Here is a 20,836-nt window from a genome sequence, read left to right as displayed (position 1 = left end):
CTTCATCCCCATTTAGTTCATTTTGGTATTTATTAATCTTGATATAAATTGTTTTAAACATGCATATTGATGCTCATATCGATTTCATTATACCGAATTATACACAAATCAACCGTTAATAATGAAATAAATCTTACATTTTAATTAATAAAACTTGAGAATATTATACTTAGAAATATAAACATTTCTCAGCCAGATTTATCTTCTGTTTATGTACACATACACTGCAGCATGCAACTGTCATTTCTATCCAAAAGAAAAATGTTATGTGGCATGAGAAGTAAAGTCAAAGGTTTATATAACTACCTAGGTTGAGAACCAACCTTTTGATATAGTGTATTTCTATCTGTTAAAGGGAAAATACAACATTTGCAAACATCAAAAAATAAAATTACCAAATCATTTTGAAATACCTTGCTGGACTGTTAGTGAATGACAGTGTAAAGCATCCTGTAAAATCATGGCACCTGGTATACTGTCATTTTCAAGAAAAGTGGTATTTTGTATCAATTTCCAACGCTGATCGGCCGATCAGCGTTGGAAAAAACTGGCTTTTTTTCAAATACTGGCCCCAGTTGACCATCGCACTTGTTTGCAATCGATTACACACCTATGAACGGGTACAAGCCAGCTAGACTGGTTCCCTGACCTTACAATTCCCCAATATTTGTAAACTGCTTTGTTTCTTCTTAAATGGAGTCAGGGGACCAGACTACAGGAAAATGATTGTTTTTCTTGGTTTTTATAGCATTTTCGAACCCAAAACCTCAAAAAGTCAGTGTAACTATATTTGCTATATATTTCCAACCCCCCAATTCCATCCATTTCTGAAAATTACAGCAAAAGCAAATGATGTATATTCCCTTTAACAAAGAAAAACACCAACAAAATGTTCATTTCCTTTATACTACATCAATAGCATGCTCAGTTGAGTACAAGATACAATACTACATCTATACTTCTCTTCACCGACTACATGATCTTTACTATACATTGAAAAGATACATTCTAAAATTAATATATTTGTGAGGGGTTCTTGCAAAATGAGATGGAACGGGGCACAGGTCAGGTCATACTGGAGATACATGTCAATGCAAACAACCAAATGGGGCTGTTGAGTTTGTTTTTGATTTTTCAGATTTAGAGATTTACATGTATGTGATCTTTCAGATTTGCATTTATTTTCTTATAACTTTCATAATCTACACATATGTTAAGGACTACCTGGTACATTTGGCATCTTTGGTTTTCCCTACAAATCTCGAAACTTTAAAGACCTTTTTCTCAGTATTTTACTTTTTTGACATGTCAATAAATGAACTTGAAGCAGCCCTACTTGGCAACGGAGTGTCGGATCAACGAAGTGCAACGAGCAGTATTGTAAGGAGAATTGATCTCTTTTCTCATACCTGCAAATCCTCATTTGACCCCTGCACAGTTCTATCTCCTGTTGCCAGAACGCCTCTCATTTGGTTAAATGTACTTGATTTATTTATCTAATTGATCGACCCCTGTTCCATCTATATATTTCATAGTTATTTTCCACTTGATGCATGTACATGTGTGTGAAAATTCCTTGATACAATTGTTTACCTATGCTGAATCCAGTCAATGCAGAACATCAAAGCAATGAAGAAATTGTCCCCCCAAAAATTATATTGGTACATACCCATGAATGCAGAACTGTACATGTACGTAGTTTCACTTTACAATATATATGTATATACTCATACTTGGTAAAACTAGTCAAACCTCTGAAAAGGCAATCCTGCAATATAAACTGCACTAGTGCTAAAAACTATTCACATGAAACAGTTTCTATCCAATTTGCTTGTTCCCATTCAAGTCAACAAAGTTGTAAGGTGTCATATAAATGTTCCTCCAAACTGGCAATATGCCATGGATTGCTTGTATAGCTACGATCACAGTGTCATGCAGCACGTTTGACATTTTTGGTAACTACATGTACATGTACTGTGTAAGCAGTTGTGGTGTATGGCTGGATAGTTTCAAACATCAGGAGTCTTTGCATGTAGATGCATAGATTTACACAAATGCCATATTAAGTGTTAGAGATAATTTCTTCAAACTTCAGGACAGAAAAGTTAGACAAATTAAATTTCTTTTTTAAACCCCACCTGATTGTACTTGAAAAAACCTTGTGGGCCTACACTGCCACCATGGAGTATACCGCAAAGTTACATTTGGCAAGTGTTTATTTAAGCTAGGTCTGGAGCTACATGTACCTTGAAAGATAAAATCAAATGCTTGTTTTATTTAAAAAATAAATAACAATATAAATGGGTTCTGGCATTGGGAATAACCTGCGTTGATCTATGGGCATATCGAAATGTTCACAGTGTCATGTAACAACATCAGATAAGCATGAGCCCGCTAAGACATAGCTTTTATATCTCAAACATATTCATTCATGAGAGCCAAATTCTAACTGGTCAATTCACCATCACTTGGCCAGCGGCCAATGAGGTATAGTAAACCAAAAATATCATGATTTATTTTGGGTGAACTAGGTTATCAACTTGTTTGACAACTTCTATTACCTCACAGAGATAATATTGACTGTCATCCCTCAAACCATATAATGTTTGTAAACTGCAGTTTATTCAAATGGAAAAGGCTTATGGTAAAATACATGGACCAAAAGAGAATACTACTATTTCATTCATACATATCATTATCTTATGCCATGTTTAACAGATTCTTCAGGTTTTTTTTCTAAATGGCAGTCCATTTAGTAAAAGTCTTTATTCACTACAACAATGTTCACCTGCATAAGAAGAAAAAACACAATTTCTGCTTCTTTTGTTCATATTATATCACTAGAAAATATTTACATTCTGCCGTTATTTCTCAAATTGGGGGGGGGGGTGCTTTAGCTGTTTTATGCCGAAAAAGCCGCCCAAATATTTAAATTCCATGGAAAGTACATATTGTCATACATTAATTGTTACTACATCTGGTGTTACCCAGATACATGCAATTCTATTTTGTGGGTTACATCTATATAAATTGTTCTGTCACAGTATATGTCTGTCATCTGTGTAGGCACTAAATACTAAGAACAAGGATGGACCTTAACAAAATAGGTCTAAGCTTTGATATAAACTGGCTATATTTTACAAAACTACATGCAAATATATTCAGTGGAATTTAAATCTCAGCAAATATCGCCAACTGATTAACACATTACAACCTGTACCGCCCGAAAACACCCACACACTCTATGGTTTATGGATTCTTTAGGGAATAAATGCAATGTTATGCAATGTACATGTAGTACAATGTACATGTGCTAATGTTAAGTAAGTATACTAACAAATGTAATGAGCCAGCAGAATCCACATTACATACAATTATGAACAGCAAACTCACGGTGTCTGGTCCAGTCAAAGTTCCATCGCTTTTACCTACATTCTCAGATCATTCTGCATACACTGAAAAATGTCAACCAAAATATCTTAAATATAAAAAGTCATTTTCAAAATACAGTTAAAGATTACTTCTCAATTTAAAACCTCTAAATATTCTACCTTATGTTGTTTTTCTTTATAACAGATAACAAAACATTTCTTGGATACAATAGAAAAATCAAACAGCTTTTTTGTACATGAACCATGTAATTATTTGATTACATACCGGGCACATTGTCACAAACATAAGACGTAGTTTGATAACAAAAAGTCATTTATACCCAAATTACTGTAGCCAATATAGTTTGATTAGTTTGCAAGAGTATCCAATAGACGCCTTGCATGGTGCCCCCTCACTGAGGGCAGGTTTTGTCATGTCATTCAGAGACACAATGCATCTACTCATGCATACAACAGAGGAACAAGACCTGCCCACAGATGCAAGGGGCCTATAGAACTTGTAAATACCAGCACCCAACATTTACATGTACACACAGCTGAATGAACTGAGTGAACTTACAACCTGAAATTGAAATATAGCACAATACAAAAGGCACTTTAGATAGAACCCTTCCTTGCATGAGAGATCTCATGATCTATCTCCAGTTTTACAGCTGGACTGGTGCTGTGGTATTGTTTGTGTCTGCCTTGATCCAGCTACTGGGTGGTGGGGGTGGAGACTTCGGCTTTGGCACACGTTTTGGAAAACCTTGAAAAACAAATGCACAGAGAGACAATTATTGTAACCAAAGAAAGCTCTCATAAATAAAACAAAAATTAAGAACAAACAAAAAAATATTTGGGGGGGGGGGGAATACGTGTGATCTTTGAAAAGTAGAAGTTACAGATGCTCTCACTGCTTTGGAACAACTTAGTACAGTTGTTTAAATTTCAAATCTTTGACTAACTTGTTGTCAAAGGCCACTTTAAATAATAAATACTTGAAAACAGAGAGATACAATGTGATATCTGCCCTGATACTCACTGATATCACACTTGTGGAACATGCTTGGTTCTTCCTTGTAAGTTGGTTCATACTCTCGGAGTGTTTTTTCTGCAAGAAAAAATCATCAAAACATGAGCAGTTAAAAAGTCTAGGCTGATGGAATTGTACCAGTAAACAATGCCATAGAATGAGTTTTCCTTCACGTTGTACGTTGTTAAGTTCAATTACGAACAAGTCAACGTACACACACACAAATGAAACTGTCATGAATTCACCTTTGAAACAACTGCTTGGTACATATTCTCAATTGAGCTTTAGAACAAACTCAGCAATTTGTGTTTAATGTAAACATTTCTTAGGAAAGAAAATGACATCTGATTTGAAATTTAAGAAATGGATAGCATTCATTTTGAGTGTTCTGTATGTAAGATAAAATCACATAACGCATTCAAAATAAAAATAAAACAAGCACATAAGTCATGTCTTGATTTACACCTAACTATTGGTTTGATGACCAGCAACTTGATGCCTCACATCAGAAAACCTAGTATGCTGGTTAAGAATGGCACACTGCAGTACATGAACACCGTATCTCTTGAATACGAGAGAACAAAAGCGTTTACACTAATACTTCTTATTCTTTACCTCAGGATATCATCATGACATCACACTTGTCTGATCTCATATCTTTAGACCAGGGTTGATGTTTTTTTCAGGTTTTAAGTTTACGTTGTACCATTTTGAAGAAAAATGGCAAAACAAAAATTAATGAAAAGAGTCAAACAAACTCCAAAGGGGCAGAGCGTCTGCATGCCTACTATTTAATAGTCAGACATTCATACTTATAATTTCATTGAGGTCCGATGCAATGCCAGCTTGAGGACTACTTGACCCACGTAAGGTTGAGGGAGGAGAGGATCTGCTGCCGGTTGGTGCAGGTGCATTCCTGGTGACCGCATCTCCAATCTGATCGGAAATAAAATCAAACACAGGAGTGATTGATTGGCATGTAGTAAAAATAAATATAGCCACTTGGTTATTTCTGCTACTTTTTACACTCATCAATGCAGATGATTATTAAAAAGAAATGATGAGAATTAAAAATGCACTGGCTTTCATTTGTAGCAATTACTGTCAGAGTTTATTACTTCATGATATGTAGCTCCATTATTATGTCAGTGGGAGCATTTTGGACCTGATAGGAATTCCATTCTTAGAAACCAGACTGTGCAGACAATTTGTGGATGCATGTAATGGATGATGAATAAATGGGCCTCAATGTTATTCAAATTTGTAACTACCATATTCTCAATTGATAAAATTGGTTTGTTTTTGGGGTTTTTTTTGCAAATAACCGATATTGAAATGAATTGGAAAAGAAGTTAAATTAAGGAGAAGGAAGCCAATAATGATATCCATTATTATTGATGTCAGGCTTCCAGTGGTATATATATTATAAATCAACATATTTTAGACTTTCATAAAAAGTACCCGCCCCATTTGCCACCAGGCCAAAGGCAGCTGAGAGGCTTAATGAACACATGCCCTGGAACACAGGAGCGAGTGGCATAACCAATTTTTAGTCATGAAAACTGGACAAACAGTAAGGATGCAACGCATATACTGTGGTAATGCTTTAGTTGTTATCCAACTTCATGTGAAAGCAGCAAGAAAATGCATGCATCTTAGAATAGTGTGATACGCACAGTGAAATATGGACCCTGCAACAGTCAATATCACATTGTTCTTTCCATTGATCAACCAATCAGGATTGTGGATTCAAGTTTGCTTAAAGATCAATTAAAAGCATGACTATCAAACTTATTGCTGAATTTGATCGACACCGTCTCAGTATTCCAAATTAGTATCACAGCATTGGCAGTCCAATGTTTTTCTTTTGCTTCTGTCTCAGGCCTTCTATGTGCACAATGTTATACTCTAAATGGTTTGCAAAAAGTACTGCAAGAGCTATAATTGCTGACAATGAGATACTTTCCCTGGTATTAAAATAGTAGGAAATGAAACTGTTTGATGATGAGTAGCATTCATCTGGTTGCTGCTGCTACAGGACAGAAATGAATTGGTAATGCCAACATAGCATGTACATATCCCTAGAAATGGTACAAATGACAAGACCATACAGTACCCTGCCCAGAATGTGTAGTGAAGAATAGGCCTTGATGATAGGTTTGATCTATGGGTACACATGTAAATACATTGTTCTGAGGTCCAATACTCTTCCAATTCAAATGAGTGTGTCCATACTGACCTTCTGTATAGTGTTCATTCCATATTTAGCGAAGCACCGAGGCCAATCAAGGTTTTTGGAGATGTATAGAGGTGTGTGCTTTTGTTCAACAGTGATACGCATGAGTAGACCTCTTGTGCATTCATTATTACTGAATTAACACAAAAAGCACACCTCCAAGATGGCAGCTGAATGCAATCCATCTATTCTGCTTTGTCCACTTTGCTCTAACCCCAAAAAACGTCTGAAATATGTCACATGACGTATTATATTAAATAGTAGAAATAATGGTTTAAGAAATACCTTTGTAAGGATGCCCTTTGTATTCGAAGCAAGTTTTTCTTTATGTGTTGCAAGCTTGTCTCTTTGGTTGGCAAGGAACTGGGCAAACTTTGGCTTGGAACTGTACAAGAAACAAAGGAAAAATAAACATATAAGCTCATCAATTTAATGGTTCTGCTTAACAGTTAACAGAAAAACTGTGAAACTTTGTCAAAAAATTTGCCAACCTACAATGTAAGCGTATTTCATGCCGTGTGCACATAGAGATTTCTATAATGACATCTCAAACTTTAGCATTTTTTTTTTCCACGAGGTTAGTGTGCCTTTTAAGTGCTTTACTTGCAGTCTCCATGAAACACACAGAAGCTGAGCAGCATATTGTGTGCTTAGAGAGCCAGGGAATTGGGCTATGGTAATGAACACAATTAAAATCAAAACAAGATTTGGTTTATTGCTATTTATATACAAAGTATACAATAGAAATTGCTGTGGTTCTTGTGCTTACAAAACATTAAAATACACTAATAAATATTATTAAACATTAAAAAAATGCACCAGGATTTGTATTTAAAACATTAAATTGCCACGAAGAAGAACAATTTTAAAATGACACTCAGAGTGATTCAAATTGAAAGGTATTTAAACATATGAAGAATATCAAGTGAGTGATCTCATTGAAGCTGTCAGGTTACTTCATTTCATTCAGTCCCCTGATTGCAGTAGGATACAAATTTCTCCTGAATCTTTCTGTATTGCATTTGATTACTCGGTAACGCTTCCCTGATCTCAACAAATCACAAAACTCATTAGCCAGATGAAATTCATCATTGATAATAGCACCCCCTCTCTTCTTTAATCTGGTGTTATAAATTTCTGAAACTGACGGGAGATCTCTACAAACAATATATGTAGTCGACTCTCTCCAGTGCCTGCCGGTTAGCCATGGCAGTCCTGCCATACCACACAGTGATAGCCTGTGTTAACACTCTTCCCACTATCGCAGGATCAAACTTGACATTAAACAGATCATTAGGGAGGTGGAAACTATTGCGACGTTGACGGTAAAACATCCTTTGTTGTGCTTTCCTAATGCAGTGCTCAACGTTGGCATCCCAACTTAAATAATTTGATAAATGAATGCCAATTTAAAAAATAATTTTAAAATTTGAAATTTCTACATCGGTCCCATGGATAACAAGTGGAGAAATTTCATTCTGACTTGAAAGGAAATTGACTATGATATCCTTAGTCTTTGTAACATTGAGGTTCAAATTACCAGAGCACCACTGCGTTTAGGGCTGAGTTTGATTGCAGTAATTATGTTTGTTGTTACCTTTAATGAGTCCAACAACAGTTGTATCATCTGCATATTTTACAATTGTACAGTCATCAAATGAAGAAACACAATCGTAGGTGGACAAAGAATATAACAATGGTGATAGCACACACCCATGAGGAGCACCAGTACTCATGACAATTGAGTTGGAAACCAAGGAGTTCACTCCAAGTACTACTTGACTGCAATCAGGAAGAAAATTATAGATCCAACTACAAAAGGATGAGTTTAATAACAAGAGCAGTGAGCTTATTATACAATTCAGATGGAGATATTGTATTGAATGCAGAACTGAAATCAATAAAGAGAAGTCTAGCGTATGTTGAGGATCTACTGTCTAAATGTTCAAGCAGATAATGCAATACAATGATAATGCATCAACAATAGACCGGTTGGCACGGTATGCAAGCTGCAAAGGATTTAAAGCTTATGGAAGTGCAGGCTTCAGATGATTCCAAAATATAAGCCCCGGTGATTTCATTACTTGAGAAGTGAGCACAACTGGCTGATAATCATTCAAACTGATAACATGATACTGTTTAGGTACTAAGGTGAGATCTGACGCAATTTTATGACCAATTAAATATTGATCTATATATATAAGAGCAAGTTTTACTCGGCCTCCGAGAAATGTCTGCTCCTGAAAGGATCCGAGACCGCAGGCTCCCGCGATGCCAAAATCGCGCCACGTCTGTGGAAAAATGTGGAGGGTGTCTTCCGCCAGTTCAGAGACTTCAGGTCATCCTTATTTTCGCGTGCGGACGGGCGATCAGTTTCGTCGATTTTTCGTAGCTTTTAACAGGAATGGCCGTGGTGTGTGCTTTCACATTGATTGCCTGGCGGCCGTCTGTGTTGCCTTTTCTACGAGTCAAGGCTGTGCATGGTCAGCGGCTTGAACTTAGGGGCTCAGTTTACGTATTCTACTATCCCCGCTGTTGAATAGCGTTAACCAAACAGTAGTATGGGGTAACCTTGGAAAAATATATTTTGTCCATGTTTGCTAGGCTATGCTTTGCATGCGCCCGTGACCAAGCACAGTGAATAGAAGGGCCACAAATTGTTATTTTCATGTGGTTCCAGTTTATTTCGATAGGGGGGCTACTTTAAATATACAAATGTAGCTCATTTCTTGGGATTTCATTTTTAACACCAGTCACTCTTCCAAAACCAATCTTCCCAGATATTACACTTCCCAACAAAGCTTGGAAGCGACTTTCTGAAGCTTTGAATTAAATTTGAATTACTGTTAGTTTACATGATATTGATAATCTCTTTGCCCAATCAGCTAATAGGGCTATTTATTTCTTATTTTCTATCTCTTTCATTTCTATAACTGCACGTCTTCTCAACTAAATCCCCCATGTACATTACTCCCCACATTTTCAACCCCGACACAAATACGCCCTACCCGATCATGATTGGGTAAATCAGCTTGTATAAAATAAATGGAAGTTCATGAGCACACGGCACACTATCAGAGTAGTGATATAAAGACCAAAAAAGGGTGGTACATTTGACACAAAACTAGCGCAATAGAGTGATGAAACTCCTCTAGCAACAGCACTTAATCATTTTCTCTTTTTGCAATATTGTGAACCTTGACAAGGAGAGATAACATTAAATTTCTACTGCTTAAAAATTCACAAGATGTATGTCAATTACCTTGATCCAGCTCCAGATTCATCTCCCTCCACACCTACAAACAATATCCACAAATCATATTAATGAAACAAGACAATACTACATTATTGAGTTCTTCAGTGACTGAAAACAAATTACAAACTTGACTAGACATTCATGTTTGTCGAGTTACAAATGCAGGGTGATCAGGCAGACAACTGTTTCATTAGACACTGCCGAGTTAAGATGTGAACAATATTTTTTATGTCAAAACAAAAAATGGATCACAAAATCAGCCTTTTTTCAGTAGAACCAGTTGTTTTAGTTTGAGGAAAAAAACCTTGCAAAGTCATTTAATATATTAAAATATCCTACATTGTCTTTCTGTCTGATGTCTGTCACGGAAGTGGCGGTCACACAACCGGAAGACAAGTGTGAGGGCACACATGATGTCTGATGTAAAATTCATCAGGAGTATGCTAGGTGCATAATGTCTGATATAAGATGCATCCAGTACATGTATGTCCAGTGCTGAAATGGTATATATATGACCCCCCATTAGACCATCTTTGAAATCACAGTTTGGGACGTGAAAAAACATTTATTCCTTTTGCTTTGCCTTTTTGGCAAATATCTTTCTTTCAGACTTTCAATACTTAAATATCACAGCATTATCTCTACCAAAACACTCCAAAATGTATCGCCATTACTCAAAACATAACGTTCATGATAAGAAAACAGGTCCCCCAAGTGTACGTCGATCGTACGATATGGATAATGCATTTCGAAACATGACTGTGTTACGTCAATTGAGGGCGCACTGTCAGCAGCGTTATAAGACAATGAATCATGGAGGTAGTTTCATTGATAAATCTGTCAAGTTTTCTCTCAAAATAGTTGATTTTCCCACTTCCTATTTTCAATAGCAGGTGCTCATTGCAAAGGTAGGCTCTCTGTAGCTGATGTGTTTCACGTGATAATGAATAATTCCGAAATTTTGTGGGATTTATCAGACAAAGACAATAAAAAAATGTCTGTCTGGTCAGACATGTCAAATGAGAGTATCAAGTCACCCCGGTCCCCTGGCAGATTTGCCCTAGATTTTCGGTATTTACTTAGTACATCTTTATTTCTTTTTTACACCGACAATTTTTTAACCTGCAAACAATACAAACTTTATGACTGCACCCAGCTAGCAGGTGCCGTGCGAAGGGCGGCATCCCGGTAGTTTGGTGAAAATTTAGACGACTGGTTTTTAAAAGTAAGAAAAGCGAACACTTTAAATCAACCATCATGGAAAACAAAGGCGGGGGAAAAAAATTAAAAAGGTTCTGCCAGCAAACAGAAAATTATTCCAAAGTCTTTTCTTTCCCAGAATGGGGAATTCGTTGATGATCTCAAGGACATTGCTGATACATTTAATGAACACTGTCAACAATCGGAACATGTATGGCCAGTAATGCACCTCCATGTGAGCTCTTGAAGAGGACAACAATATCAACTCTTGTGTTACACATTCACTTGATGAAAAATGCTTACTGCCTGATATTGCAGAAGACTTTGTTCAAAAGCAAATATCATCAATGTCGGTCGGAAAAGCAACAGGTCTGGATGGAATAAGTGTGAAAATGATTAGAATAGCGTTTCCGTACATAGACCAAATCCTTGACATACAATGTACATCTTTAGCCTCTCGATGTGAACAATATACATGTATACCCTAGAGAGTGGTAACACGCCTTGGTTACACCTATTCACGAGTGTGGGGACAAATGTAATACGACTAAACTATCAGCCTATCAATACTGCCTTTTATCTCAAGATTCTAGGAAGATAGAAACACTCTGCAGTCTATTCATACCTTGATGATTTATCTGATTCCTTGTTGTCAGTCAGTGTTTAGGCCCTTACACTGAACAAACTACCTTGCATGATTTAACGAACAAATGTTTTCAGGCTATGGAGCGTGGGGAAATGACAGGCACTGTGTTCATAGATTTAAGTAAGGCATTTGACTCTGTTAATCACACAAATCTCCTAGACAAATTGAAAGGGTTAATATGTCAACCTCTGTTATCAACTGGTTAGTGTCATATCTAAGTGAACGTAGTCGATCTGTGAATATTTAGGGCAACATATCTAAAGCCATACCACCTAACAACGGCCACAGGGATCAATTTTAGGTTCACTGTTATTTATTATTTATACAAGTGACCTACCGCTTTGTATCCCTAAGAATGTAATTTGTACATTTATGCTGACGACTCAACATTAACGTGTAGTTCTACATGTGTTGATGAGATAGAGATCAACTTGAATACAGCCCTAGCTAGAATTTACGATTGGTGTGTCAGAAACAAACTTACAATAAATGCCAACAAAAACAAATCTTATTGGAACTAAAATAAAAGTCTGCAGTGCTGACCTTAATGTCAGTATTGCTGGTAGTCCAGTTGTAAAGGTGAACTCTTGTAAACAAATGTTTGGGTTTTATTGATGAACCTGTAAGTTGGGGCCCACACGTTGAATATGTGAAGACAACCGTTGCCTCTAAACTGGGTATGCAAAATAGAGTCCACGACTATGTTCCCCAAAGCAGCCTGTACTCTCTTTTTGTTATCTTAGTTTATGCCATCTTTAGATTATTGTAGTACTGTATGGGGAGGACAGTACATATCTCATGACAATGTTATTGATAAATGTCTGAAAAGAGCCGCGCGGACAATCCTGAAGCGTGCTTTCTCAACTCCTTCAGCCGATATGTTTGCTAGTCTTAATTGAATGTCATTTTCTGAAAGGATTGAGTATGAAAAGGCTATTCTTGTTTACAAATGTATTAACAAAATTACTCCTTTGTATATATGACAAATATGTTCACACCACTTAATCAGATTCGTGAAATATGACAATCCACTAATAAGGCCCCAAGGAATCCTTGTGCAAAACAAGAGTATGTTATGTCTTAAGCTTTGCTGTAACTGGTACAATCATATGGAATAATTTGCATGTACAGTTGAGAACCAAGACTTCTCTAACCTCATTCAAATCTGAACTACGTAAAACATTCAGCCAGTAATATTTTTGCAAATAATTATGTGAGTATTTTTTCGCTGTCTTCACTGATTATGATACAAATCTAAATGTCTGCCGATTTACGGAGTTAACCAACTTGGTTGCCATAATAATGTACCGTTTAGAAGAAAAGTCACAGAGAATATTTGCCGAGGGGAATAATACAGAAAATGAACAATTTCAAAATGGTGATCACGCAACTATGAAATGTGCTTCAAATTTGCCCTTTTTGCTGATCTGTTTACCTGTTCGTGATATTATTTTTTTTTACACATCAACTTTATGAACCAAGATAGTGACGGATACCAAATCCTCTCCAGAACTGCGTATCAAGTAAAAGTATGTACATGTATCAAGTAAACTGATCATTAATAGCCTGATTGCCTATACATGTATTAAGACTTGAGAATTCTCTTGTTTCCACAGAATTCTACTTGGCAATAACAAAGCTTTATTTCACTCAAATATAACCACAATATAGCATCATCCAAGTGTTTTATCTGTCTATAACTTGCGAAGCATGGAACCATCCACATACATACCGGTGCCATCAACGTACTGATATGCTGCAGATGTCTTGATGGGAATGGATGGGGGATGCTCATCCATCCCAGAATCATCATATTCATCATCAGTGAAGGAAGCCCAGGAGGTGCTACTGCTTAACACAGACTCACGGTTCTGCCCCAAAGAGCTCTGTTCAGACACTGTTGAAACAATAAATAGTCTCAACACTATACAAATAAATGATACATTGATTTCAAATCAGCAGCATATTCACAGCAAAATATATGGTGCCTCTTGCTTCCATGCTTAATGGCATTAAGATGGTACTCACTACTCAGGATCACTGGTAGTGGTACTAACAAACTCTAAAACTTTAAGAGACAAGATGCAAGATCAACTATTTACATGAACATCTCTTCCATTGCAATAAAAAAAAGGTTAAGTGAAAATAAAGGAAACAGCTGAAAAAAGTTGGCTTACCATGTCGACTTGAAAGAATGTTTGGCTCATTGTACTCCCCTGGGGCTTTATCAAATACAGGCATTTCATCTTGACCTGTCCCTTCTGATGACCTACGACCTGGTGGACCACCAACTTGGATGACCTCATAAGCCATGGATTGTGCGCTGCCCTTCCTGTCTGTGATATCCTTACTGTTACTTGCTGTAACAGGAATAATCACTTCTGAAGCATAGGAATAATCATCCAGTATTCTGGATGATTTTTTGGGCTCTATGGGATTTCCACCATCTGCAGGATCGCTGTAGGCTAATGAATATGAAAGAGCTTGTCCAGTTCTGAGTTGTGGTCTAGATTGGGCATCTTTTAATTTTTCAATAACACTCACAGGTTGGACTGCATATGTGTATTCTGACTTGTCACTATCGGGAACAGGTTGTGGAGGTCTAGATAAGTCAACTGTTTTTCTGCGCTGAATTTGGCTTGAGGAAGATTCTGTTTTGGTGGGTGACTTTGCATCTACCTTATCTTTATGAGATTGGAGTTTAACTGATGCTACTGGCTGGATCTGATACTGAAACGCTTTGGCAACTTCTTGCTTCTCATTAGAAGTTACATCTTTTCCCAAAGGTGAAGTAATACCCACTACTTCATAAGATTGGTGTTTACTTGCATCAGATTTGCTCACTGGCTTCATGCCGGCTGGTGGTTTGGGAGGGGCAGAGGAAGGTCTACCTTTAGAGTCTCTCCTTTCCTTGCCTTTTTTGACTTCCCCTTCCTTATTATCATCTCCGTCTGGTTTGTTTCCCAGTGTAGCCTTGACTACATTCTTGGCCCGTTGGAACTGTGCTGTTCCCAAGTGCTGCACCTTCTCATGATCTTGGACTGGTTCACTCGTTGGCCTTCTTTTCAGTCCAGAGAATGGGCTTGTTCCATGAGGGCTGCCTCCACTGCCTGTGTCTTTCTTCCTCACAACAGCTGGTTTCATGGCCAGAAGTGGGCGTGATGATTGCAAACCTTTGACTGGTTTCTCTCCAATGGCAGGCTTATCACTCAGTGGAGGTTTGGAAGGAGAAATTGGCTTGTCAGAGTCAAGATCCAATGACCTTGAAGATGATATTGGAAGCACAGGTCTTGCACGGGGAGTTGGTTTTACCTGCTCCGTTGATTTTGGAGGTGTAGATCTGACTTTTGAAGGAGGTTCCTCAAATTCCTTGAAGGCAGCTAATGTGTTCTTGTAACCACTCTCAAATCTCTCTTGGGCCAAGGGGCTTTGTTTTGGAGTGAGGGCAGGACTCAATGAAGCATCTTCCTCCATTTTTCCTTCTGTCTCTGCCTTCTCTAGGGAATTAGCAGACACTGTTTGGCTGCTATCTGTATCAAGTTGTTGCTTGGTAGGTAATGATGGGGGCTTCAGGATCTTCATCCCAGTAGCTGTTGGAGATGGACTTTGTTCAGATACTAGTAAGGAAGCAACAAGCCATATAAGGGATGTTAGTAAGGCAGTTTAAGTCTATTTACTCAAAATTCAAATCCTTTCTGAGAACATAACATAAGTAATTTCAAACTGTTGATTTAAACTTCTTACTCGCTGACTCTAACTTAAAATTAAAAGAAATTGAACTTGTTGAATTGAATTTTAAAGTAATTTACTTTAATTTTACAATTAATATTAAATTATAAATGCATTAATTCGGAAATATGATGGACATTTTTTTTGCGTTTATACACTAGTAATTCACTGCCAAAGACTTGATTGTTGAGTATACAAATATTGAGTGGCTCAGCGTGGAATAGGAGGAATATTATCGTAAGGTGAAATCTGGACTTATCCTTTCACAAGGCGAAGCTGAATGAACTGGAAAAGTCCAGATTTTACCGAGCGATAATATTACTCCCATTTCACAATTTTAAGCCACTCAATATTTGCTTAAACTGACATAAAGATCCTTGTCATTTGAACTTTTATTTCAATACAAAATTGGTGGAAAATGTATTTCTCTCTTCCAAACCGCCCCTTCACAAAAATGTTTGAACCCAACGCTGTAGCACTGGCTCTTTGGAACAATACGCGCTACGCGGAACGCTGAACGCGCACACCAGCATGCATTTGTGCACAAATACCGCGTCATGGAAAAAGAATGATCCTAACTGTTCAATAGTATTTCCCATTTTTGAGCCCCGGCGTTATATAATACTTGTTAACCTCTTGCCATAGGATTTTCATGCCTCACAGCACAGGCTTACACGCATCACTGTACAGTAGCCTCCGCGCAGTAGTGGCAGGGGCGGCACTGCACAGTAGCAGCTGCCTACAGACGGCATACCTCAGCATTATCACGGCATACTGGAGCGCGGCTATAGCCGTCAGCATGAGTGAGGAGGGGTTACAACTCTTTGACAGCATCCTATAAAAACAGCTAAAACATTTTCTGGGGCATATTGACAGAGCATTACCCTTTCCTTGAATGACATGATTGACATAGTTGTGGCCATGGTCCTGTTCTTTATCTTTTTGCCGGCGTTGCTTAGGACTTAACTGAATGAAAACAGACAACAAACAAACCATTAAGTTGCAATGTAGAGCTACATTTAAACATTGAACACAATTGTGTTGTGGATATCAACTTACGTCTGATGCAAGTCAAGTCTGAGCTGAAGTTTAAACTGAGAACTAAACGCGGACTGATATTTTGTTTGAGTCTCACTGGAAAGTTGATAGCTTTTATAATATTAACAAATGATCAATTAGATTCTTTGGTAACTTGGAGATTGGTCAAGTAGATTTTGTTCCTTAGGAGTCATCTCATTAGTTAGTCTGGATAAGTTGCTGAAAACTTGACCTGCAATAGGCCCACTGTATTGAGTATCAGGAATAGTCCTATGAACAAGTTATCAACACTGTTTACAAACTGATTACTTCATTGTGGGAGGATTCCAGACAACTATCCGATTGGAGATAAACGTCTTTGCAACTTATCATGGATATTTATTGAAATGACTCATTTCGATACCCTTCATGACATTATAAGAACTAGTAAAAGGAAAATGTTTCAACGGAAACTGTTATGCACATCATTTGAGCATGGCATTTGTACGGTGTACTAAATTATGTTTAACCCATGTGGTATTTGATTGAAATGAATATGCATTGTAGTTACTGAGTTATCTCACCTTAATTTGCTGTGTTGATCTGATATCTGGGCTGAGATTACCTGCACCAGGTGGCATTCTAGGTCCCTGGGAATAGTGCACGGATAATACCTGTGGTTAGATCTTAAGGTACACATTTGTCTTGAGATTGCTAAAATTCAGTGTATTTTATTGTTTACTAATCATATTCCAAAGGGCTGGGTCACAAGAACTCAACACAGTTAGTGTCTTCCATGTACTAAGAGAACGTTGGCAAATCCCACCACCAAACTACAAGCAAATAATGCCAACAAATTATATTCCACAGCTGACAATTTCAGACAAGTGCTGCATGTAATGATACCAAGCAGGCGACAATGCTATGTGTGAAATCAGACACTTATAAGCTGCCATGTTAATGAGACATGTGCGTCTCAAGCACAGGTTTTGAAAAAAAATGTGGCATATGAATCAAGACCAGTACCCTTAACTCCTCTGAATGATGATTACACAAAAAATGTAAATTCTCAGGATATAGTTGAGTGCATGTTTATATTCTACTTGTTACTTGTTAGTGATATTTTTTCAAATTGGACTTCAGTCTCATGCATGCGTGTTGAAGTTAACAACAAAATGAGTCATACAAGACCAATACAATTTATATACAAACATGTGATGTATACAATTGGTTCCAAAAGGGAATTTTAAGCAAGATTACATGTATGTCAAGCCAAGAATACAAGACAGTGGGCTACAATCTGCTATCTTGTTTGCAACATCTTCTTACCTCACCAATCAGTGATTCCAATATTAACACACACACCATGTTTTGGATACTGAATGAGGAAGAGGATGTTGGTGCTGAAATGAAATTCATGATAATTGAATAAACAGATCCACCACTTTCTTAAGTAAGGGTACATGTACGTGTACATGAAGCTTATCTTTTGGTTTGGGATATTTTTTCTTTTGTTTTTTTGTGTGCTTGATTTACACATTTGCTTAACCAGAATGTGTTTAAAAACAGTGACAAGTAACAAACCTCATTCTGTAATTTCACATTTTCATAGAGATGACCATAGTCATGAGGGTTGGGTGCCAAACCCAATGCCTTTCTGAACAGCCAGGCCACTGCTCTGTGCACTAATTCATACTGATCCTGTTAGAAGATACAAGCAAAAATCAAAGAAAAAAGGAATTGATTTTTTTTTGATAAGGGGGAATACTACACAGAGATCCTTCACACTGAGGTTTAACCACATTTTGTCATGATATTAAGTTCCACTTCCTGGTTTGGTACCCAAATAAGTTAAATACTCTCAAAAAGTGTGTTATACAATTATGGAATTCCCAATCATTCAAGGAGCACTCCATTTACAAGTGACAAAGGACACTCCAAAAAGTTCATCCATAAAACTTCAACCATAGATTCTGAACAGTTTAAGAGATATATCTCAATAGAAATGAAATTCTATTAAATTTAAAATTAAAAAAAACCCTGAATTTGAAAATACTTTACGCCGATACAATGTTTGATCAAGTAAACTGCTGTGTTACATGTACATGTACATACATTTGAAATCTTACCCTGGTCTGAACAATGGCAGGTCTTTGCCTCCTCATTTCCATGATGATGTCATACAGACAGAAGTCCGGTCCAATTTTCTGAATTAAATTTAAAAAGAAAGATTATTATTAGGTTTTTGTGTTCAGAACACATTGATATACCTAAAAGTATATTCGTATGACAATCCTTAGTATTGTTGCTTTGTCTTCATTTGCAAATGAGTCTTGTTAATGGCTAAAGTCCTGTCAAGAAAAAAATATACAAGTGTATGGGATAGAAAACAAGAAGCAGAATAAAAAGAATTTTTAAAAACTAGAGGTCTGCGTATCTGTCTTAAAGGTTCAAACCTCGCTCCAGACTTGAAGAATAAAATGAAATTTAAATGTGAATTTAATGTACTGGTATAAGAAAAGATAGCTTGCTGAAATGAATTATCAATCGTTACCGGACTTGAGGTACCGGAAAGTCATTAACAAACAGTGGAAGCACGTCTCACGAAAAAGTACCGAGCGGTACCGGCGGCCGGCCGTGCGCGAGTACCTGGAGTGAAAGCTGTCTTCGTCAGTGACCGTACCATTAGTGCAGCTAGCTGCTGCATGCATGCCCCATATGCACTCACTTGTGTACCACACCATTTGTGGTAATAAAGGGGTGTACTTTCTTGGGAACAATAATTATCAATATTTCCGCTGTGTCAAAAAAAAAGACAACTTATAATTTTTATGAAGTCCGAAACGTTTCTTTATTGGACAATCAGTCGTTCAACGTCACAATATAATTTTTTCTGAAAATGTATTCAAGAAACGCTGTAAAATGCAAAACAGGGGCTAAATCACCCCTTATGAAATTAATGGATTCGTCCATAATAATGCATGCATCGTGTTGACTGTTTTCGAAGAAAGTACGATCAAAAACTTGATTTAGTACTCGTTGGTAATCACAACAGTTTGATAAGTTTTGTTGTAAAGAAAAGACCTTTTTATTCTTAGGACAAAACAAATTAGCATCTGTTGACACAAAGCAAGATTTGCATTGCTCCAGTCAGACGACACATGGTGGGTTGCATACTCTCTCAAGTACTGCGGGAAAATGTTGTCATTCACCGGCACAGGCTGCCGGGCCATGCACTAACTTTTAGGCCGGGGACCGGAAGGGCCAGCCAGCAGCAATTCAACTTCCATATTTGTTGTAACGAGTATCGACCGTAAATGTTTTGATAAAACTTTTGTGGAAAATTTTATAGCTTTCGTAGTGTGAATGGGACTGGTCCAAGGCTTTTTGACTTTAGAATTTTGAGGCCTTTTCAAAATTGAAACCGCTGCGGTCAGTGCGGCTTATACGCCGGTGTGGCTAATACGCCGACGTAAATTTAAATTTGCAGATTTTTGCATGCTGCGGCCTATATTCTGAAAATTACGGAAGGTAATAGAGCATTGACAGTGAGGTCAGCAAAGAAACGTCACAAAGATTGGTGTCTTGCAGAGGGGACGATGGTGAGGGTGAGCGTCAGCCCCCAACCACAGAGGACAGGAAGGGGGAGGATCACACTGGTCCCTAGACAGAGAATCCTGAAAAAAACTTGGTGTGAATACTCAGACAACTGGAGATTCTAGAGTTTAGGTCTCTGTGTGAGGTATGGTGGCCGTGTCAGAGCCAGGAGGTACCGGCATAGGTTGGTTGGTTGGGAGACATTCCTAGGTTAGAACGTGAGCTCGAGTGAAAGAAGGCTGATAGGAGGTCAGGGAGCTAATAGCCTGAAGTAAAGCCGGTCACTGCAAGCAGACTAAGAACAGTGAACCCATCCCGGGAACAGTCCAGGGAAAATTTGAAATTCGTCCTCTTTCTGATTTCAAGCTAGACTGCAAAAGTGACAGCCCAGAGGCTGCCATGAAATCAAATACCAAGGAACTAGTCAGAGTCTCTGCAGGTTGAGGAGTAAAGCAATGGGGTAAACTGTCCTGATCTGCAGGCTGTGTGGAGCAGTGCGAGGGCAGTGGCTGGGAATAGTCAGTCTGCATGAGTCCATGTAATCACCCAAGCACAAATTATCTCACATTTGAAAGTAGGGTAACTGTTGAAGTACCAACAGATAATGATTTTGAAAAATTCTTTGATAAGAAAACAAATATTTAATGTTAACTTACTTCTGCTTTCAGAAGAGCACGCACATAATCAATGCAGATCATTGTACCTGTGCGTCCACAACCAGCACTGAAGGAAAAAAATATATACATGT

At 37.6% G+C, this 20,836-nt stretch overlaps 1 protein-coding gene across 3 annotated transcripts in view; it reads right to left on the bottom strand.

Annotated features, from left to right (window-relative positions):
* Nucleotides 1–2,123: 2,123 nt before the first annotated feature.
* The window catches only part of LOC119741208, a 42,004-nt gene continuing 23,291 nt past the window's right edge, over nucleotides 2,124–20,836 (bottom strand). For all 3 annotated transcript variants that reach the window (XM_038216952.1, XM_038216944.1, XM_038216960.1), the window contains 12 exons: nucleotides 20,745–20,811; nucleotides 18,621–18,698; nucleotides 18,076–18,192; nucleotides 17,076–17,141; nucleotides 16,359–16,440; nucleotides 13,923–15,362; nucleotides 13,478–13,642; nucleotides 9,906–9,939; nucleotides 6,929–7,028; nucleotides 5,220–5,343; nucleotides 4,417–4,485; nucleotides 2,124–4,140 (listed from right to left, as the gene is read on the bottom strand). In XM_038216952.1, the coding sequence (XP_038072880.1) occupies nucleotides 4,040–4,140; nucleotides 4,417–4,485; nucleotides 5,220–5,343; nucleotides 6,929–7,028; nucleotides 9,906–9,939; nucleotides 13,478–13,642; nucleotides 13,923–15,362; nucleotides 16,359–16,440; nucleotides 17,076–17,141; nucleotides 18,076–18,192; nucleotides 18,621–18,698; nucleotides 20,745–20,811 (2,443 nt within the window). In that variant the 3' untranslated portion in view covers nucleotides 2,124–4,039. The remainder of the gene's footprint in view (nucleotides 4,141–4,416; nucleotides 4,486–5,219; nucleotides 5,344–6,928; nucleotides 7,029–9,905; nucleotides 9,940–13,477; nucleotides 13,643–13,922; nucleotides 15,363–16,358; nucleotides 16,441–17,075; nucleotides 17,142–18,075; nucleotides 18,193–18,620; nucleotides 18,699–20,744; nucleotides 20,812–20,836) is intronic.

Source organism: Patiria miniata, unplaced genomic scaffold, assembly GCF_015706575.1.
Source record: "Patiria miniata isolate m_02_andy unplaced genomic scaffold, ASM1570657v1 HiC_scaffold_11, whole genome shotgun sequence".
NCBI lineage: Eukaryota > Metazoa > Echinodermata > Asteroidea > Valvatida > Asterinidae > Patiria > Patiria miniata.
Note: the sequence above shows the minus strand (reverse complement) of the source record. Positions and strands in the feature narration are given on the sequence as shown.